Source organism: Onychomys torridus, chromosome 23 (assembly GCF_903995425.1).
Source record: "Onychomys torridus chromosome 23, mOncTor1.1, whole genome shotgun sequence".
In the NCBI taxonomy this organism is placed as follows: domain Eukaryota; kingdom Metazoa; phylum Chordata; class Mammalia; order Rodentia; family Cricetidae; genus Onychomys; species Onychomys torridus.
In genome coordinates, this window is record NC_050465.1 from 58,736,417 (window position 1) to 58,757,742 (window position 21,326).

The following is a 21,326-nucleotide window of genomic DNA, read 5'->3' on the forward strand; positions in this document are numbered from 1 at the left end:
CCGCCCCTGCCGTGACGGTGCTGTAGCACACATGCGCACTCTCCATTTTACCGACTTCGGACCTCCCACCATTTTCCGCTCGCTCAGCCTGGTTGAGCATGCGCAATTCGTGCCCTTCCACTACCGCCGGCCTTTTCCCGCCCTTCTCTGGCCTTAGGCGGAAAGTCCGAGTTCACGCTCCTCTGGGGATATACCTGCGATGCCGGGGGAATACGAGGACCAGTAGGTTGCAGACGTCATTTTGACCCTGAATCCAAAGTGTCAAAGAACATACTCTGGGACTTCTAGCTAGACCGAAGGCCAGGAGGCGGGAAAGGGCTGTGTGGGTGGAGGGTCAGAGGTGAGAGGTCAGAGGGCTGCGAAGGGGGAGGAGCGAGCCGGAGGCGGATGGCGGCTCTTCATCCCCGCCTGCACAGCCGCTGAAGCTGGGACGCGGGTCCGGCGCGTCCGGCGGAAGGAGGAGAGCGGCGGCCGCTCCCAACATGCACAGCCTGGCGACGGCAGCGGTGAGTGGTTGCGCTCGGATGCCCGTCTCAGCCTGCTTCCGAGCTCCCGGAGCCGGGCCCCGAGTCCGGCTGCTTCTGCCCCTAGCCGCGAGGTCCGCGAGCCTCCACACCGCGCTCTGACCGTGGCGGAGTCGGACCCCCAGCTATCCCCGCCGGCCCCGTCTCCCCTCCTGGCCTGGCGCGCGGCCTCTCGGCGTTCTCTTCCGGAGCCGAGGCCTGCCGGGTCCAGTGCCCCGCGCGGCCCCAGCGGGCCATTCATTGATTTCATTTGCGCTCGGCGTCAGTTTCTGGACGCCGGTTGTGTGCTGGGCGTCGGCGGGGATGAGGATAATCCCATGGCCACTCGCTCTGGTCCCGGGCTCCTGGAACTCCTTGCCTAGGCACAGCTCAGTGGGAAGGAAATGGCTTCTGGCTCAGTCCACTTGCTTTGCATGTAGAAAGCCAGAGACCCGAAGTTCAGGATGATTGCATCTGATTTAGAGTTCTCTGCGTTTAAAGCCTTCCTCGCACATCTCGCTCTATCTAATTTAACAAGCAAAGCTGATTATTAGTATACGTTTTATACCTCCCTGAAGTCATACTATGACTTTCGGTTACAGTTAGAGAAAGTAGTCTCCGCGGCCTTGTATGATGTGGTCCATGGTCACGTTTATGGGCTTGGTTTCTGTCATTTGCTCCTTAAGCTCCGGCTAAAAGTACATGCCCTTTTCCGCTGCAAGACACGGTCTCTATTTTCTTTACCTGTTGTCCTTCGGACTGCCTCGATACATATACATAAGTCTGCCTTAGAGTGACGTTTTCTGACCATGTTCACAGTAGCTTGTGACCCCAATATTTTCTCTTGAGTATTTCCCAGTGTGTAATTACTGGATTTTTTTTTTTATTTTTATTTTTTAACTTGTGTGTTGTCCGTCTCCCTCTCGAGGTCATGGAGATATATATTACATATATAAATATATATTTGGTGAGTCCTGTTTACTTGGACATTACTACTATAAGGTAAGCACTTAAATAATGCTGACCGAATGGCCATTCACAACCATATAGGAAGAAGCAGGATAGGCGGTGGTGGCGCGCGCCTTTAATCCCAGCACTCGGGAGGCAGAGGAAGGCAGATCTCTGTGAGTTCAAGGCCAGCCTGGGCTACAGAGCTAGTTCTAGGACAGGCTCCAAAGCTATAAACCCTTTCTCGGAAAAAACAAACAAACAAACAAACAAAAAGAACACTTGAAAGCTGGGCGGGTGTAGTAACACGCCTTTAATCCCAGGGCCTAGGAGGCAGGTGAATCTGAGTTTGGAGGCCAGCCTGGTCTACATAGCAAATTCAGGACAGCCATAGCTACACAGAGAAACCCTCTCTCAAAAAACCAAAAAGAAAAAGTTCTCAATATGTATTTCTTCAATTCCGTTTACAGTGCTGTACATAAATTTAAAAACTTGAACATTTGTTATGCTGTTTGACCCAAATGGCAGCTCGGACAAGTTTTGTACTACTCATCCATTAGGATGTTTGGTTAGTGATGAAACTGAAGAACAAAACTTTGAGCCAGTTCCTTCACAATCCCTTATTCCCATAATCCAGCCTGCTTGTGTTATTTTGATCTGTGCAAAAATAAATCATAACATGCCATTTACTAGAAATTGAAAGGAAGAGTGCATGCGGCAATGCCCACAATAACCTACGTCTTTGAAAAGACACTTGGCTTTGGAAGTTGTTCCTCTGGGCGAGATAGGGTCTGTCTCTTTTTTAATATATAGCAAGGAAACCATCCCTTTAGTTAGGGAGATAGGAAGTACTACTATAGGACAATGAATGCAGCTATTATTAACTAGAGAGACAGTAACAAAAGATGCTGAGGTAGTTGAAATATAATATAGCGTGCTCTTGTCATTATGGAATATATTCTTATGTCTTCATTATTGTCAAAACCAAATACCAAATTTGTTTTTTCTATTTATTGTGGACAGAAAACAATGAAGGGTTATTTGCAAAATTAGTAAGTGTAAGGGGATAAAGGGAGATGGATGGCTGAGCGGGTAAGAGCACTTGCTGTTCAAGAATGAGACCCTGAGGTCAAATCCCCAGCACTCACATAAAAAGCTAGCCATGGCTTCATGTCTGCAACACCAGAACTCGGGTTAGAGACAGAGGAATCACTAGGGGTTGCTGACTACCAGCCTAGCACCAGGTTCATTGAAAGACCCTGCCTCAAAGGAATATGGCCAAGAATGATTTAAGGAGGTCTCTATGCACACCTCTGCCACATATGTGTATATAACACACACACAATGTAAAAAGTAGAACAAAGTAATATTACTTTTCTATAGACCCTAAGGGTTACTTAGGTTAGTGGAAATATGACATAGAGTATTCTGTAATGGCTATTTGGTCATGAAACAGCCAGAGTAAACTTTAGGAGAGGCATTAGATACACCTTTAATATAAGGTATCAGATATTTTCTTGGTCACTCTACACTTTGGCCTTTCTCTTGAACCTTGTGACTCCATTTAGACTGGCTTCCTCCTAGGATTCTCTGTCTCTGCTTCCTGGGTGCTAGGATTTTAGGCAACCACACTTGCAGGGCTTTTTATGTGGGTCTTAGAGATCCCAACATCTGCCCTCTGCATGACAAGTGGTGTACTGACTGAGCCATTTTCCCTGACACCACCTTGTGTCTCTTTTTCTTTTCCTTCTTTTAGGTTTTATTTTTTATGTGTATGAGTGTTTTGACTGCGTGTATTTAACTGGAATTACAAATGATTGTGAGTTACCATGCAGGTTCTTGAACCCAGGTCCTCAGCAAGTGTTCTTAACTGCTGAGCCATCTCTCCAGCCCCCTTGTTTCTTTTTGAGAGAGGATCTTTCACTGAATCTGAAGCTTCCCATTTCAGTTAGACTAGCTGACTGACAAACTTTTCACCTGTGAGTTTTGGGGTTCTAAGGTACTGTGTCTTCATGTCTAGCTAGCTTTTGTATGGATGCTGGGGATCCAAACTTGGGTCCTCATGAAAAGCTATAGGCACATACTGAGCCATTTTGCCATTTTCCCAGCCCATTTTATCTTTGTGTTTAAACTGGTTGATTCCCAGATACCCTGCTCTTGGGCAGAAATGTACTTAATAAAATTGGTTCACTGCTGCCAAACCTCCTGCTTAAACTAAGGGCAAAAAATCTAACTTCTCTTTACTGGTTCACTTTTGTTTATTTGTTTAGTATGTGAGAGAAAGAGTCAGACACACACACACACAGGCAGAGAGAAAGAGAGAGAGACTTCTAAAAGTCAGTTCTGTCCTACCACATTGAGTCCTGGGGATGAAAGAAACTCGGAGTATCAGGCTTGATGGCAAGCACCCCTAACCAGCTGAGTCAGTCACTTTGAAGCTGACACAAACCTGTAACCCCAAGACTTGGGAGACAGATCAAGAAAGATCACAAATTCCAGGCTAATCTGGTCTATTTAATGAAACCCTAACTTACAAACAAAAATTTTAAAAATGGAGTCCTCATAAGGACAGTTACTACTTTCAGTGTGATTTTTAAAGTTTTTTAAATCATCTTTATGTTAATACTCAAAGGTACATGTTGTCAAGTGTAGTCAGCCTGTAATCCTAGCATACAAGAGGGCGAGGCAGAAGGATTGCCTTGAGTCCAAGATAAGCGTGGCCTGCCCAGGGAGTTAAATAAAAGCCCCATGTTAAGGCACCTCAGTTTGAGAGGTAATCTGTTAAATCTAAACCCATTCTTTCCTTCACTCGCTGTCATATCAGGAAGACAGTGAGCTGTGCTGACCCTTAAACATCTCTGTGGGGTGGTGGTGGCACACGCCTTTAATCCCAGCACTCGGGAGGCAGAGCCAGGCGGATCTCTGTGAGTTTGAGGCCAGCCTGGTCTACAGAGCAAGATCCAGGACAGACACCAAAACTACACAGAGAAACCCTGACTCCAAAAAAAAGATAAAAAAATGTTTATTAAGTGCTATGTAATTTCATAACTAGAGAGTTTCTCCTAGCATCTATGACATTATTCTTGATACTAAGTTTTCTTTGGGATCTGTTGAACTAAGCATAGTAATGTTTGTTTGAAACTTTTACATATTAATTCTATGTCTAAATGAGACGCTTTATTAAAAGTCATCTTCAGGCTGTGTGCTGGTGGCATATACCTGTAACTCTAAAAGAGAAAGAACATTGGTTTTAGATCAGATCTGACTTTCAGGCAAATAAGCAGCAGCATTAGCAAAGAAGTTAAGAGTCTGAGCTCTGGGGCTGGAGAGATGGCTCAGAGGTTAAGAGCACTGACTGCTCTTCCAGAGGTCCTGAGTTCAATTCCCAGCAACCACATGGTGGCTCACAACCATCTGTGATGAGATCTGGCGCCCTCTTCTGTATACATAATAAATAAATAAATAAATCTTTAAAAAAAAAAAAAGAGTCTGAGCTCTGTTGCCAGACTACTTGTTAAGGTTATTTTGAGATAGTCTTATTTCATAATTCTAGGTAGCCTGGAACCTGCTGCATAGACCAGGCTGGCCTTGAACTCACAGAGATCTGCCTGCCTCTGCCTCCCGAGTGCTGGGATTAGAGGCGTGTGGCACCACCGCCCACAGAGATCTATCTACTTGTGTCTGTCTCCAGAGTCTATTGCCATTTAAATTTTAAGTAAACTTCTCTATGCCGTAGCTGTCTTGTCTGTGAAATGAAGTTGAGGTGTCTAAAGAAATGGTTTGGCAACTATAAACTTGTACTGTTCTTACAGAGGACTGAAGTTTGATTCCCATCTTTCACATTGGGTGGCTCAAACTGCCTGTAATCCCAGCTCTGAGGGATGCCCTTTCTGGCCTCTGGACACCTACATAACATAAGTAAAATAAGATAAACTTTTTTTAAATGATTAGAATAGATAGTGTAAAATAGTGCCTAACAGTAAGACTATGTGGAGACTAGGGAGATGGCTCAGCAGTTAAGAGAATTTTCTGCTCTTCCGGGGACCCAGGTTCAGTTCCAACACTAGCATGGCAGCTCACAACCATTTGTAACTCCAGTTCCAGGGGATCTTGCTCCCTTCTGTGTTGCTTAGACACACATGCCCTTCTGCTGCTAGAATGGCTGCGGAACTGAAGCTCGTGCCTGGGAGGGTCTGTCTCATTTCCACCCATTTGAAGTGGTTCTTGAGCAGTTACGTGGAAACTGCAGCCTCCACCGGTGACTCTGGAGGTCTTGCTGGAGGAGGTGACCGTGTCTTTTGAGGCATTGGTCTTAAGGGTGCCTGTAGCACCGGCAGAGGCACTATCTGCTGGCACCACATCAACTCTGGGAAGGGGATATATGAGGGGGGACACAGTAAACAAGTGTGATAACATGCTATATGGTGACTTCCAGGTCGAGGTACAGGGCTGCTGAATACAAGTCACAGGCTTATATTCTTAGTGCAGGAGGAGGAGCAGGTCCTGGAGTTTACTGTGCTGGTGCATGTATGACAAGATTTGGGAGAAAACTGACTAGAAGGAGTATTAGCCAGGGTAGATACTGATTGCTGATCTAGTTCTTAGGAGTCTTTTCTTATTGTATAGGACTTTTTCTATGAGAACTAGGCAAAGAATTTAAAGCTAAAATGTATCCTGTGTTTCCACCATTAGTTTTGTTTAAGGTGATCTAATGACCTAAACATGTATCCTTTCTTTTTGCAGCAATGTGTTTTGCATACTTTTATTTTTTATGTAATAAGGTCCATATTGAGCTATGTCTTCATAAAGAGCTAATAATATTCCAGTATAAAGATGCACCAAGATATATTTAAGTCATCTCTTATTGATAGCTGTTTGTTAGTTTTCTGCCTTAAAACATCATAATAGTAAGCATACTGATATATTTTCAGTACAGCCCAAATACACCTATAACATAAACTCCTAAACATGGGCTCATTAACTGTCAAACAGGTTGAGTTACTTTGCATCCAATATATGTGTTTAGTAGAGCTCCTATTATTTAGAAAAATAAGTTTTTCTAAAGCACTACTGCAGGATAAGCCTTGGTTTGATTGTAATCGATTGACATGTTTTCTTGTTCTCCCCTGAAGCCTGTGCCTACTGCACTGGCCCAAGTGGACAGAGAGAAGATCTATCAGTGGATCAATGAACTGTCCAGTCCTGAGACGAGGGAAAATGCTTTGCTAGAGCTAAGCAAGAAGCGAGAGTCTGTCCCTGACCTTGCACCCATGCTGTGGCATTCATTTGGTACTATTGCAGCACTTTTACAGGTGGGTGTGTGTCCACAAATAGGAATTCATTCATGTTTGTCACACTTGTGTAGTTTTCTCTTCTTGGCTCAAATGAGTTTTGAAGGCTTTAGAAGAATGATTGTTTAAATATTTGTTTTGGTTTTGTTTATTTGTTGAGACAGAGTTTCTCTTTTGTTGGCCAGGCTGCCCTCAAACTCACAGAGATCTGCCTGCCTCTGCCTCCTGAGTGCTAGGATTAAAGGCATGTGCTCTCACTGCCTGGCAAGAATCAGTTTTTTAAAAGTTGGAGGTATTTGTTAAAATGTATTATTTTGGAGATTGAATTTAGTTGGTCTGAGAGGGGCTAGAGAGATGGCTCAGAGGTTAAGAGCACTGTCTGCTCTTCCAGAGACCCTGAGTTCAATTCCCGGCAACCACATGGTGGCTCACAACCATCTGTAATGAGATCTGGCACCCTCTTCTGTATACATAATAAATAAATAAATAAATCTTAAAAGAAAAATCTGTGTTTAACAGGTGAATCTAAGAACTGTGTTGAGAAACAGCTTTTAGAAGTACAACAGGATAGATCTGTATAGAAGGGAAGAACTTAGAGATAGTATAAGGACCATAGATACGGTCTAAGGAAAGAAAATGTTGACATAAAGGTGTAGCAGCTATTGAATTAAAGGTGGGTATCTGTGTTTTTAAAAAATAAACAGCTGCATCTGGTAAGGTGGCTTATTGGGTGTCAAGCCTGAAACCTGAGTTTGATCCCTGGGACCAACACAGTACAACACAGATCTGGATCCTGCAGGTTGTCCTCTGACTTCCACACATGTGCTATGATGTGCACACACACCACACAAACAAATGAGTAAGACCAAGAATAAATAACTGAGGGCTGGTGAGGTGGCTCAGAGATTAAGAGCAGGCAGTAGCTGCTCTTCTAGAGGTCCTGAGTTCAGTTCCCAGCAACCACATAGTGGCTCACAACCATCAATAAGGAGATCTGGTGCCCCCTTCTGGCCTGCAGGCAACATGCAGGAGGAATATTGTATGGATAATAAAGAAATACATCTTTAAAACAACAACCAAAAAAAAAAAAAAAAACCACAAAAGAATAACTGAAATTTGAGTCAGGCCAGAGTGGTGTTAGGTGGAACACCAGTTAAAAGGGAACAATCCCAAAGTACCAAGGTAGTAGAATAATCATCCTATAACTTCTCCCCAAATTACTAATAATCTTTCAAATTTGTTCAGTAAATTCATATGCCATTCCTGACACATATAGCCAAGAATCTGTAAGTGTTATGGAAGGATTTTCAGCTAAAGTACACAGAATTGCAGTTAACATGGGTCTCATCATTATAGAGTAGAATGCAACTTTAAAAGTTATGTAAGGGTCCCTCAAGTGAAAGACTGCTATGGGGACTGGAGAGGTGGCTCAGTGGTAAAGAACACTGCTCTTCCAGAGGCCTGGATTTGATCCCCAGCACCTGCATTTTGGCTTAACCAGCTATAATTCCAGTTCCAGGGGATCTGACACCCTCTTTCTGGTCTCTGTGGGCACTGCATACACATGATGCACAGACATACATGCAGACAAAACACCAACACACATAAAATACAATAAAATAAAGATTAGCTGCAAAATCTAGGAGGAAGTGTAGGAGACCCAGTTGTTTTCATAGCAGTATTCCCAGAGTCACATGGGGAAAGGTCTTTCCTAGTTAGTCCAGCATGCTGTGATGAAAGGATAATTCCATTTCTGCAGGAATTAAATTAATGTGCTGTGACATTGTGGTTATAATTGTGTGACTGATTGCTATCTGGGATTCTTCAAATTTTTCAGGAAATTGTAAATATTTATCCATCTATCAACCCTCCAACTTTGACAGCACACCAGTCTAACAGAGTTTGCAATGCTTTAGCCTTGCTGCAGTGTGTGGCCTCACACCCGGAGACCAGGTGAGTGTTGTGTGTGTGTTGGTAAGTTAATGGGGGTGGATGAGTGTTTCATAGGAACTTAGATACCCTTGCTGAGTGATCAGAGAAAGGCATGCAGTATGGTGTGTGGATATGAGTCTTCAGAACTCTTTTTTTTTTTTTTTTTAACATTTATCAGTTGGTTTTGGAGTTCTTGTGGGTATTTGTGGTTAGGGTTATTTGTTTTTGCTTTTGTTTTTATGACTGAGACTGGCCTCCAACTGATTCTGTCTGTCAAGGGCTGGGATTGTGGTTGTATGCCACCATACCCACCTTTCTCTTGTTTTTCTTTGACAGTTGACAAACATATTTCTATGCCATTAAGTTTGATAACTATTTTTAGTTTCTGGTTACAGATTTGAAGGAAGTATAATGTTTTAAAATAAAGTAGAATACAATTCCATACTTTCAGCATCATAGAAACAGTTTTCAAAATAGCAAGAAACATAAGCAAATCAACTAATTTAGTGACTTGCTGTGACCTAAGAGGAAAGATTTTGCTTAGTTACCTTAAAAATATTTTCTGGCAGTGATTCAATCCCAAATATGAATCCAGAGCTTTAAGCTTGATGTGATGATTCATAGCTGTAATCCAGTACCCAGGAGACTAAGACAAAAAACCAAAATTAAGTAATTATTTGTGTTCATTTAAATCAGAATCTTAGATCAGTGAAGTTTGATCTAAAAGGATCTTTCTTTTTTTCTTTTTTCATTTTTTAAAACAGTTTCTCTGTGTAACAGTCCTGGCTGTCCTTGAACTCAAAGAGATTCCACTTGTCTCTACCTCTCAAGTTCTGGAATTAAAGATATGTACCACCACATCTGGCATGAACATACACACCTGGCATTAACATGCGGTGTGTGTTCGCCCGCCCCCTAGAGGGCAAACACGTACCTGCCTACCACTCTTGTTTGGGTGCTTATAGTGACTAGAAAACATCAGATCCCCCTGCGACTGTAGCTACCAGAAGCAGTTGTAAAATAACCGAAATGGGTGTTGGAAACTGAACTCAGGCCCCAACAAATACTCTTTACCACCGAGAGCCATCTTTCTAGGCTCCTGGAAGAATCTCTTCAGTACTAATGTAGCCTCACCTCTCTTCTCCTCTCCTCTCCTCTCCTACTCCCCTTCTCTTCCTCTCCTTCTCCTCTCTCCCATTTCCCCTCCTCTCTTCCTCCCCTCTCCCTTCTCCCCCTTCCTCTCCTCTTCTCTCTTCTCTTTTGGAGACAGGATCTCCAGGCTGGCCCCAACTCATGACTACCAATTTAGGCAGGCCCCTGAGTGCTAGGATTCTGTCTAGATGTGCAATAGCAATTGGTTTTAGCATTTATGACTTGCTCTATTAAACTGTAGTATTTCTAGATAATGACTTTTTAAGGTATTTAGTGGGGACTGAAGGTATTGTGTTGCTGTAATCACCCTAGCCTGAATGGATGTTACACATTGACACCCAGAGCTGAGTACGTCTGATGTGTAGATGAGGGCAAGAGGATGCTCTTCTAAACAGTAGACATCTCTGGCCTCTGTGACTGTATGCTAAGTAGCCCTCAACATTTCTTTTTTGTTTTGTTTTGTTTTTGTTTTTCGAGACAGGGTTTCTCTGTAGTTTGGTATTTGTCCTGGATCTCACTCTGTAGACCAGGCTGGCCTCGAACTCACAGAGATCCGCCTGCCTCTGCCGCTGCCTCCTGAGTGCTTGCATGCATGCGCCACCACTGCTGGCCCCTCAACATTTCTTATTTCTCAAAAATATATCTCCAAACATTGACACATGTCTCCTAGGGTACAAAACTACACATTTCGGAATGCTGGTCAAGACTAAAAGCCAATAAAATTCTTTTTTAAAGATTGCCTTACTCTGCCAATCTTGTTTCAGGCTTAGAAATTTGATGTTTAGAAGTCCACTCTGGGTTCTAAATGTGGTTGTTTTTCTTGCAGGTCAGCTTTTCTTGCAGCACACATCCCACTTTTTTTGTACCCCTTTTTGCACACAGTCAGCAAAACTCGTCCCTTTGAATATCTTCGGCTCACCAGCCTCGGAGTTATTGGTAAGTTATTTATTTGTTTTGTTTTGTTTTGTTTTGTGATAGGGTCTCATGTACCATAGGCTAGCTTCAGGCTCACTATCTAGCTGAGGATACTCTTGAATTTTTTACTTTTCTGCCTTTTAATGAGTTGGTTTAATTAATTCAAAGTGATACAGAATTCAGAGTACAACAAAGATGAAACAGCTCTGCTAGGATTTCGGATTGAGTTTAATTTAAATTCACAGCTGAGGTAGGAATTACTGAGCACTAGAGACAATGAGCCATTGTATTACTTATTATTACAATTTTTCCTTTTATGAAAGTTTATTAAAGTGTACAACAGGCTCCAGGATAGCACTTTATTCTAACTATAGGTGGCAAAGATGTTATAGTAAGGAATCCAGATGTTTAAATAGGAATGGAAGAGGGTCACCATCATCTCCGATATGAGGAACAGCTTGCTTTTTACCAGATTTCTTAATTCCATCTGTGGCCAGGGGTCCCTTACCCACAGCCTTGGCTTTTAGCTCGAGTTTCTTCTCCTCTTTTTGTTTCTGCTTGAAGGCCTCATCTTCCTAGTCCATCTCCTTGGGCTGTTTCAGGGCCTTCTTTTTGCCACCTTTGCAGCCCGACATGGTGCCTACAGACAGCCCCTTCACCAAACCCTGATCCTGGAAATTTTTTAATTTTTGATCCTCTAACCTCCACCTCCAAATGCTGGGATTATGGGCATACGTCACCATGCTTAATGCGCTGCTGGGAACTGAACTCAGGTTTTTGTGCATGCTAGGCAGGCACTCTACCAACTGAACTGCTGCACCAACAGCCTAGTTAAGTTATTAGGGACATTGTGTAAGCCTGAAATTCTTACGGGCAATAGTGGTCTAAGTTGTGTGTTTTGTTCAACTTCTTACGGCTTATTCATTTTTTTGTCTTTTACATCATCTGATTTACTATAAGTGCTTGCAAACTTAACAAGCACCGTTCTCAGTGTTGCTAGTAACTGTGAAGATCAATAATCAAGATCTGATTTTAGCATCAATTATAGAGGGAGTAAAGAATAACTTGATTTTAACGAAGTTGAATGATCTTAGTTAAATAACTCAGAGCCTTGTACTAGACTAGTGTTTTTAACACTGAGCACTTTCCCCACTTGCTTTGTTTATTTTGTTTGTCCATATTTTCTTTAGGGGCCTTGGTTAAAACAGACGAACAAGAAGTAATCAACTTTTTATTGACAACAGAAATCATCCCTTTGTGTTTGCGCATTATGGAATCTGGAAGTGAACTTTCTAAAACGGTATATGATTTTGAGTCAACAATATTTTGGCTATGGAGCTGCTACTTTGTGGCTCAAGAATCATTTTCTGCCTCAGATTTTTTACCTTCAAAAATGTCTTTTCTCTTAAAATGTACTTATTTGTGTGAATGACTGTGCCGTGGCACACATAAAGGACAACTTTGGGGAGTTGGTTTTCAATTTCTACCTTGTTGGGGAAGGGTCTCTCTTGTTTCTACTGCTGTGAGCTGGTCCACCAGCTTCTGAACAGTTCTCCTCTCTCTGTTTCCTGTCCCACTATATGAGTGCCAGGATTACAGATGCTTGCCATCAAATCTGGCTTTTTATGTGGGTTCTGGGAGTCAAACTTGGGTCATCAGGCTTACATGGTATCTTAGTTAAGGTTTCTATTGCTGTGATAATATACTATGACAAAAAAGCAGCTCAGGGTGAAAGGGTTTATTCCATTTTACAGCATGTAGTCCAGTGTCTAGGAAAGTTAGAGCGGAAAGTCAAGCAAGCACCAATGCAGAGATGCTGCTTACAGGCCTGCTCTGTAACTTGCTCAACCTGCTCTCTTAAAGCACCCAAGACCACCAATCCTCTTATGGCCTCAAAAGACCCATGTACACATAGAGTGCACATAAATTCATACACACACACACACACTCTTTCTTCCCTTATCTCCTCCACTCCAACCCCAGAAAAGAAAGGAAAATGATTGTAAGCATAAGAAAAAAGATGGATATGGTGTTGTTGTGGGCCCTCCCACATCAATCACTAATTAAGAAAATGTTCTACAGGTTTGCCAACCCAATCTTATGGAAGCATTTTCTCAATTGAGTTTCCCTCTCAGATGATGCTAGCTTGTGCCAAGTTGACATAAAACTAGTTGACTGCTTTTGTTGGCTGAGCAGTCTCTGGGGTCCCTGTATTTTTTCCTCTTTCGTATAAAAATTATTAGAGCATCATTAAAAACCACAAACCATGGAAGCTGAGGCAGAAAGATTACAAGTTCAAGACCAGACTGAGCTGATAGGAAGACACTGAAAAGACAGACGTAAAAGCCCCAGACCATTCAGAAGAATATCTAATTGATATTCTTAGTTAGTTGATATTGATAGTTAATTCCTTTGTATGTGTGCTTGCCTGAAGATCCCCACGTGGAGGCTAATGATCACTGTCAGGTGTCTTCATTTCTTTCTCCACCAGTCTATGAGACAGAAACATAGAGCTCACTGTTTCTGCTAGACAGGCTACCAGCCAGTCTAAGGTTGCAGATACAGTGTCACATCAGCTTTTATTTGGGTGCTGGGGATCCAAACTTGGGTCTTTTTGTTTGTTATTTATTCGTTTGTTTTGTTTTTTGAGACAGGATTTCTCTGTGTAACAGCCCTAGCTGCCCTGAAACTCAGTCTGTAGACCAGGCTGGCCTTGAACTCAGAGAGTTGCCGGCCCCTGCTTCCCGAGTGCTGGGATTAAAGGTGTGTGTCACCACTACCTGGCCAGGTTTCGGTCCTTATAAGCTGATACAGCAAAATTTTGCCCACTGAGCCATCTTCATGCCAAAATATCACTCTGGTTATCTGTCATATGAAGTGAGATATGTGTACTTGAACTTCAGCAAGAACATGACTGTATAAAATTTTTCCTTCTGAAAATTCTGTTGCCAAAACCCTTATGTGTTTTGACATTGAATGTTGTAGTAAAGTTAAAGTCCCTCTTTCCTTTTGTAGGTGGCTTTTTTATATTTTTCTTTTTATTGTTCTAAGCCTCTTATTTCACCAACTTCAGTTATGCTATATTATTTATTTATCTTTCATGTCTGTTTTTTCTTACAATAATTTTCTGAGGTTTTTTATGAATGGGAGGTGTGTGTGTGTGTGTGTGTGTGTGTGTGTGTGTGTGTGTGTCTTGTGTGTCTCTGTGTCCCTGCATACATCTGTCTGTGTACTGCATATGTGCAGATGCCCTTGGAGGTCAGAACTGAGTAGTAGGCACACACTGAAATAAAGGTTCTTGGTCAAGTCTATTATGAATGATATAATAACCTGGGAAGTGTTTTTAAAATACAGAGGTGGGGCTAGAGAGATGGGTCAGTGGTTAAGAGCACTGGCTATTTTTACAAAGGACCCAGGTTTGATACCCATTATCCATAGTAGCTCACAACCACCTGTAACTCCAGTCCCAGTGGGTCTGATGCCCTCTTCTATCCTTTGTGAGCATTGCATGCACATGATATAAGACATAGATGAAGGCAAAATACCCATACATATAAAAATAGACAAATCTTTTTTTTTTAATATGGGGCTGGAGAAATAGCTTAGTAATTGAGAGCACTTGCTGCATAATCATGTTCAAATTCCAGTGCCCATATATCAAGCTGGACATCCTGTGCAAACTTATACCCCCAGCTCTGAGCAGATAGATAGAAAAATCACAAGAGTTTGCTGGCTTCCAGCCTAGAGGAGTTCAGGTAGAGACAGACCCTGCCTGGAAAGAATAAGCCAAGAGTGATAGAGAACATATGACACCCTCTTTGGCTTCTACACAGACTTGCACCCGTACATGGACATATACAGACAAATATACACATAAATCAAAAAATTAATGCCTGCAGATGTGCAGGCTTAATCCTAGACCTATTACTGAGTGCTTTTCCAGGGTGGTAAAGTTTAATCAAGTAGATGGGTTAGTTGCTTGGTTGGTTGTTTAATGTTTTTATTGTGTGTATGTGCACATGCCACAGCACACCTGTGAAGGTTAGAGAACAAACTGTGGCAATTGCTTCTCTCCTTCCAGCATGGGGTCTTGGGTTTTAAACTCAGGTTCTTGGGCTTGGTGGCAAGTGTCCTTACCCACAGGGCCATCTCACTGGCCCCTGGTTGGTTGGTTGGTTGGTTGGTTGGTTGGTTGGTTTAAATACTGCTAGGTAAATATATAATGTAACTATTCAAGGAACTAGGCATTATCCGCTAAACTAGACATAAGCCTGCTTTGTAAGTATTGGTGGTGCCTTGAAGTACTGGTTTACGGCTACCTCTAAAGGATGGATATTACCTGGGAAAAGATATAAGGCGATGCTAAAATTCTGAGTTGCTGGAAATGTGTGTTTTAAGCTGCTGTGGTATGCAGATATGGTATACAGGCTAAAAACTCAACAAGTGACACTCTGTTAGTGAATTTGCTCTTTGCTGTGTGTGCTTGTATTATTTTCCTATTGCTGCCATGACAAATTAGTGAAATTAAATGGTGGCTTAATTCATAAATTTATTCTTAGTTCTAGAAGCCACAGATCAGTTTCAATAAGCTGAAATCAAGCCAGGTAGCGCAGAGCCATGATTCCTCTAGAGGCTGTAGAGGAAAATCCCTTTACATGTGTATCCCTCCCCCCCCCCCCCTTTTTTTTCCCTTCTAGACTTGCATTCCTAGTGTTCAATTACACTTGATTCCTTTCTCTGTACAGAGCAAGCAGTGGAGCATGTTCACATCTCATTGTCTTGTATTCCCTTCTCCTCTAGCTCAAGATCCCTAATTATGCCTTTAATCCCAGTATTTGGGAGGCAGAGTCAGGCAGATCTCTGTGAGTTCAAGGCCAGCCTGGGCTACAGAGTGAGTTCCAGGACAGACACCAAAACTGCACAGAGAAACCCTGTCTTAAAAAAAACAAACAAACAAAAATATCCCTAATTATATCTGCAAAGACCATTTTTTAATGTATGAGACAACACTCTCAGGGTGTGACAGTTAAGACTTGCCTACCTTTGAGGCATATTATTTGGCTCATCACAGTGATATACCTCAGTAACACAATAACAATAGTACCAATGGTACCAAAGAAAGATAATCATCATCCTAATTATCTGCTAGCAAACATTGTGACTCTTGCCTGAGGCAAGGGCATTGCTATGAGTTTGAAGCTAGGTAGCCATGGCTACAGAGTAAGACCTTGTCTCAAACCTTTGCCCCAAAATGATTATCTTGTTTAAATTAGGTGGTTTAGGGGAGAATCATTGGGTTTTTTGTTTGTTTGTTTGGTTGGTTGGTTGGGTTTTTTTTGTTTTGTTTTAAGTTCGTTCCAAGCTGGTTTGGTACTCACAAAGTACCCCAGGCTGTCCTCAAATTTTATGTAATCCTCCTGGTAATTATCTAGGGCTTTCCCTTTTACGTAAAATGAGAATAATGGTATATACTTAATGGGTTCAATAAGGAAAAATAAGGCCTATAAATAAAAAAAGATCTTGACAGTACGATAATATTTGTTCTTTTTGCTCCAGGTTGCCACATTTATCCTCCAGAAGATCCTCTTGGATGACACTGGTTTGGCCTATATTTGTCAGACATATGAGCGTTTTTCCCATGTTGCCATGATCTTGGTAAGTGCTTTTCTTTTTTTTTTTCTTTTTTTTTTTTTTTTCTTTTTTAAAAATTATTTATCTTTATTTTATGTGCATTGGTGTTCTGCCTGTATGCATGTCTGTGTGTGGGTGTCAAATCTTGTAGTTACAGGCAGATGTTAGCTGCCATGTGGGTGCTGGAAATTGAACTAACTCATGACCTCTGGAAGAGCAGTCAGTGCTCTTAAGTGCTAAACCATCTCTCCAGTCCCAGAACTTCAAGGGTTTGTTTTGTTTTGTTTTGTATTTTCTTCGAGACAGGGTATCTCTGTGTAGCTTTGGAGCCTATCCTAGATCTCCCTCTGTAGCCCAGGCTGGCCTCAAACTCACAGAGATCTGCCTGGCTCTGCCTTCCAAGTGCTGGGATTAAAGGTGTGCACCTCCACCACCCAGCGATCTTGGTAAGTTCTTTACTGTCTCTGCAACTTACTTCTGATCACGTAACGTAGTCCCTTTGTAACTGGCTGGAAACTTAGCCTTCTGACTAGAAATAACTGTTGTGGCCATGGTGGTACATGGGTCGTTCCAGTATATTTATAAGGCAGAGAGAGGCAAAAAGATCACTGCAGCTTGAGGCCAGCATGAGTTCCACACCAGCCAGGTAAAGAAGTAATGCCCTGTCTCAAAAATACCAGCTGGCATAATAGTGAGTGCCTTTAATCCTAGAACTCCAGAGGCAGAGGTAGGCGGACCTCTGTGAGTTTGAGGCCAGCCTGATCTGTATAGTGAATGGTTAGCCAAAGCTACATAAACCCTGTCTCAAAAAGGAAAAAATAATAATAATATTGGAAACTTCTATAATGGTTCTTAGATATCTGATCTCTGGTGTCAATTAGAATTGTTTTGTGTTTTCTCCCCCACCCTTGTTTTGGATAAAACAGGGTAAAATGGTCCTGCAGCTATCCAAAGAACCGTCTGCCCGTCTGCTGAAGCATGTAGTAAGGTGTTACCTTCGACTCTCAGATAATCCCAGGTAAAGATTTACAGGACTTAGGACTTTAGGAAAATAGTCTCATAAGTGGATTCCAGTCTCGTGACTTAGGTCCTGTGTCTTGAGGATTGGAAAGGATATAACTCTAGTTCATCTAAGACAAACTTAAGTTCCTATTAAAATCTAAAGTTCTAACTTTAAATACCCACTAGTTAGATCTTCCCATTGTAACTCTGTCCTACCCTGAAAGTCCAGAAAGCCCAGATAATTTCAAGGGAGGCCATATCATGTGGTATGGGCTTTCTATGACTGACTGCTCCAAGTAATTAGAAAGATAAGTAACTTCCAGAGATCTCTTGGAAAGTTCCATAGCCCAGAGGCTCTTTACTTAGGCTTGTAGTTCTCTGCTTCCTGTAAGGCATTGAGCTTATTACTTTTTCTTGGTGCGTTCAAGATCTCTGCCAGAATCATGCACTTTGTGGATGTAATGCACTTCAGAAATGTTTGACCTTTTGTCCTGTTAATCCATAATTTATGCTGAAAGCTACATGCTCAGATTCTGCCAAGCCACATAATGGAATACTTTCTGAGTTCCTAGGGATTAGGGAGCTTGATTAATGTGAACTCAGTCTCCTGTCACAGGGGTTATTCAAGCACTAGCTAGTCTTTGATCATTTTGTCCTGTTTTTTGGTGATTCCTGTTTTCTCCCAAGTTTGCAATATACTTATTAGAAATTCTGCCTGTGTGAGTGTAAGAGCTGTGATTGTTCAGAACAGCCTTGTGTGCAGTTGGCATTTGCCTTTTTCAGGCTTCTAGACATTAATGCTACCATCATTTTTATTATTCATCTCTTTCTAAAGTTTTCAAATACAAAGGCATTTCTCTTAAAGACATAACTGGTGGTAGTATAGAATTAAAATCCACTGATTTACCATACAAATGAGGTCATGTCTGCTGTCAGTGTAAAGTTTTTAAATAATTTCATTTACCATAAGCTATGTCTAATGGTATTTTGATAGTATGTATTATAATAAATCAGAACAAAATTTGGACTGAAGTAAACTATTGCACCATTTTATTCCATTTTCCTTTTGCATGAAATTCTGCATTGGAATAAGCTAGAAATTCTTGTAGGCTACACATTCTAGGTGTTTCTGAACCTATGCATAACACCTGCTTTAAGGAATTCTAGTAGATTCTTGATTAACTTGACAAAGCATAGATTGCTACCTAGGGGGTTGTATATTTATATCTAAGAAAGGGGCTCTTCTAAGCCCCCCAAATGTGGGTTTATTTGTTGTCTCCCTGGTTGGTTTGTTTGTTTCTGATGTAGGGCACGTGAAGCACTCAGACAATGCCTCCCTGACCAGCTGAAGGACACAACCTTTGCCCAGGTGCTAAAAGATGACACCACCACGAAACGCTGGCTTGCACAGCTGGTGAAGAACCTGCAAGAGGGCCAGGTCACCGATCCCCGGGGAATCCCCCTGCCCCCTCAGTGATCCTCCATTTCCCTCCCACTGCTCCCCTAAGTTGGGGAGCGGGGGTGGAACCTGTGAGGAAAACAGCTCAGGTTTTATTGCCGACTGGGAATAGACAACCTCAATGCTGAACCGCACTGGAGAAAAGGGGCAAGGTACCCCGCGGAGGTGTGTGGGCTGACTGGAGGTCCTGGATCCCCCTGCTGCTCCCAGGAATTGGGCTCCTGACACAGCAGTCTGCCGCCACAGCCCCAGGAGGGTGTCAACACCAGCAAACGCTGTATTTGCAGCATGCCCAAGATGACCCTGCTCCTGAACCTCTGCCTAGCCGCTGGTGGAGGAGACGTGGTCATAGGGGTAACGCTCTAGGCCTGGTGAGCGCCTGGGACCAAGCCATGTGGCTCTTTTTACATTGCCTTCCTGGAAGACTCAAGATGTGTCTCTTAATTCTCGCTCTCTCTTTCTCTCTCTCTCTCTCGGTATTTGTTTACTTTGGGTTTTTGTTTTTAATCTCAAGAGAGAGGTGTGTTTAATGGACACAAGCTGTAGTTTTCAGCAAAACTTTGTCAATTGGCACTGTTTACAAGTCTGTTAGCTGCATAAGCTCAATAAAAAGTTGGTCTGGGCATTGCATCCCCTCTGGCAGACCGATAGCTGCATCAGGCTGTTGGGTAGAATGGGAGGCAGGGGAAGAGGAAAGCCAAGGATAAGCAGGAGCTCTCCACCTGTTGCCCTCTGCTCCCATCCTTTCACTTCCAAGCCTGGCTGCCATGAAGACCTTAACCTTGGTTCTGGTTCTAGCTGCTAGCTTTCCAAACTCAGTGTTTTCTTTCCCTTTCTTTTAACCACTTAAACTTAAAGCAGATGTCTTAATTTACCCAGCTTTCCTGGAAGAGTATCGTACTGGGGCAGGAGGGATGGCAGTCTTCAGATCAGGTCTTCAAAGATGATTTCCGGGTGTCTTCTGAAGGGAGGCAAGCACCTGGATTCAGGTCGTAGGCTCTGTGATCTCATTCTCCCAGTGTGAGTTTCAACAGCGCCATCTCTCCTCGTGATTATACTTGAAACAGTATTAGCTGAATGAGTTTCTTCAGATTTAAGGTGAATGGCTGGACTCTGCTGGCTCAGTCTCCTTACCCCCTTTAACAGATTTTCTTTGGGCTATGGAAACTACAGGGTTGTCACTAACTGTTGTTTACTTGTTGATAATATGTCAGAGTTCCCTTCCGTCTCCATGGGCTTGAATCTATAATCGATTGTCAACTGCCTTTCTTTCTGTGACCATTCCCAAGTCAGCACTTGCCCTTGCTCCCTCCTCCTCTCTCCAAAGATGGGATATTGACCCAACTGGAGAGAGATGAAGTCTTCAGCCATGTCTCACACACTTGAAGATGTCTGTAACGAGTTTGAGGAAGTTCTATAAAGGGATGGATGCTCAAGGAAACCTTTGTAGAGGCAGTTGAGCCAACCCAAGGGCTCTTCAAGCCGACTTTCACTAAGGGAGCCGGCCTTGTTGGCTTCTGTCTCTAGAGCCAAGAAAGTAGTAATTTAGTTGCCTGGACTTAGGAAGGATAGAATAAGCACTTATTCCCCTGCTTTCCCAATTGAAGAGGAGAACCTGGCCTCGGGACTGAAGAGGAAAGACACTTTAGAGAAAGCAGAAACAACATCAACTTAATAGATGTTTTGACTCACTCCAGTTTGTGATCTGAAAAGTTTAACTAGGGTACCCTGATTTTTGAAGTCCGCCTTCCTGCTGAGCCAAAGTTTCCCATTCCTCCACTGGGGAAGCAGCTGAGGCCTGGGTCCTTGCTCCCTGGGACATTCTCTCCATCTTTTGGTGCATTGGCCATGTTACTGTGCCAATTGTGTCTTAATTCTTGTCCCATCTGTCCTCAGCTGGCCTTGGAACCTGCATAGGATTGGATGGGGAGGGGTGTAATGGGTCTCATTCCCTGTGGTTGGTCCTGATGCTGTGTGTATTATATAGACACCCCTCCCCTTATTATGTGTTTTCCATCCCTCTCCCTCAACAGGATTAAAATAAAACATGCTCTGTTTTTTAAATTTTTTTTTCTTTTAATTGGAGGATTTATTCTGTCAGCATAGAGATATGTAAGCAATCTAATGATTTTTGTTGGACCCTGTCTACTTACATACACAGACTGCCCTGCTAAGAGAGGACAATGGTGGTTCCTTTGTGGTCAGATTTTTAGGTGGCCAGAAGGCAACAGCTGATCATGAAAGCTGTTTGGAGGTCTGGGATGGTAGGTAGCCCTATAGTGTCTCTTGCACAGGCAGAACCTCATCCTGGCTTCCATGCCTGAGTAGGGGAGATTGCTATAAGTAAAGAGGTAGTGCTTACATTTATTAAACAGTGCTTACATTTATTATGGGCTTTAAATGTCGACTCAGTGGAGTTCGGGGCTTAGAGGACATCTTTAGAGTTGATCTCGCGCCTGGTTTAGTAGAACACAATCAGCCCATTTCTGACTT

General features: G+C 42.6%; 1 protein-coding gene and 1 pseudogene across 1 annotated transcript; one reads left to right on the forward strand and one right to left on the reverse strand.

Moving 5' to 3' along the window:
• Positions 1-76: 76 nt before the first annotated feature.
• Cnot9 (CCR4-NOT transcription complex subunit 9) lies at positions 77-20,897 on the forward strand. The gene is made up of 8 exons (XM_036173622.1): positions 77-506; positions 6,584-6,763; positions 8,580-8,695; positions 10,653-10,762; positions 11,932-12,041; positions 16,298-16,396; positions 17,299-17,390; positions 18,683-20,897. The coding sequence occupies exons 1-8, from the start codon at positions 483-485 to the stop codon at positions 18,849-18,851; spliced, it is 900 nt and encodes a 299-aa protein (XP_036029515.1). The 5' UTR covers positions 77-482; the 3' UTR covers positions 18,852-20,897.
• LOC118573349 lies at positions 11,128-11,376 on the reverse strand (annotated as a pseudogene).
• Positions 20,898-21,326: the final 429 nt, after the last annotated feature.

Bases quoted from the DNA above. Each gene is read 5' to 3' on its own strand.
- Cnot9 (XM_036173622.1), top strand. From the start codon at position 483: ATGCACAGCCTGGCGACGGCAGCG. The intron at 507-6,583 runs GTGAGTGGTTGC...TCTCCCCTGAAG, and splicing joins ACAGCCTGGCGACGGCAGCG to CCTGTGCCTACTGCACTGGC. The intron at 17,391-18,682 runs GTAAAGATTTAC...TTTCTGATGTAG, and splicing joins CGACTCTCAGATAATCCCAG to GGCACGTGAAGCACTCAGAC.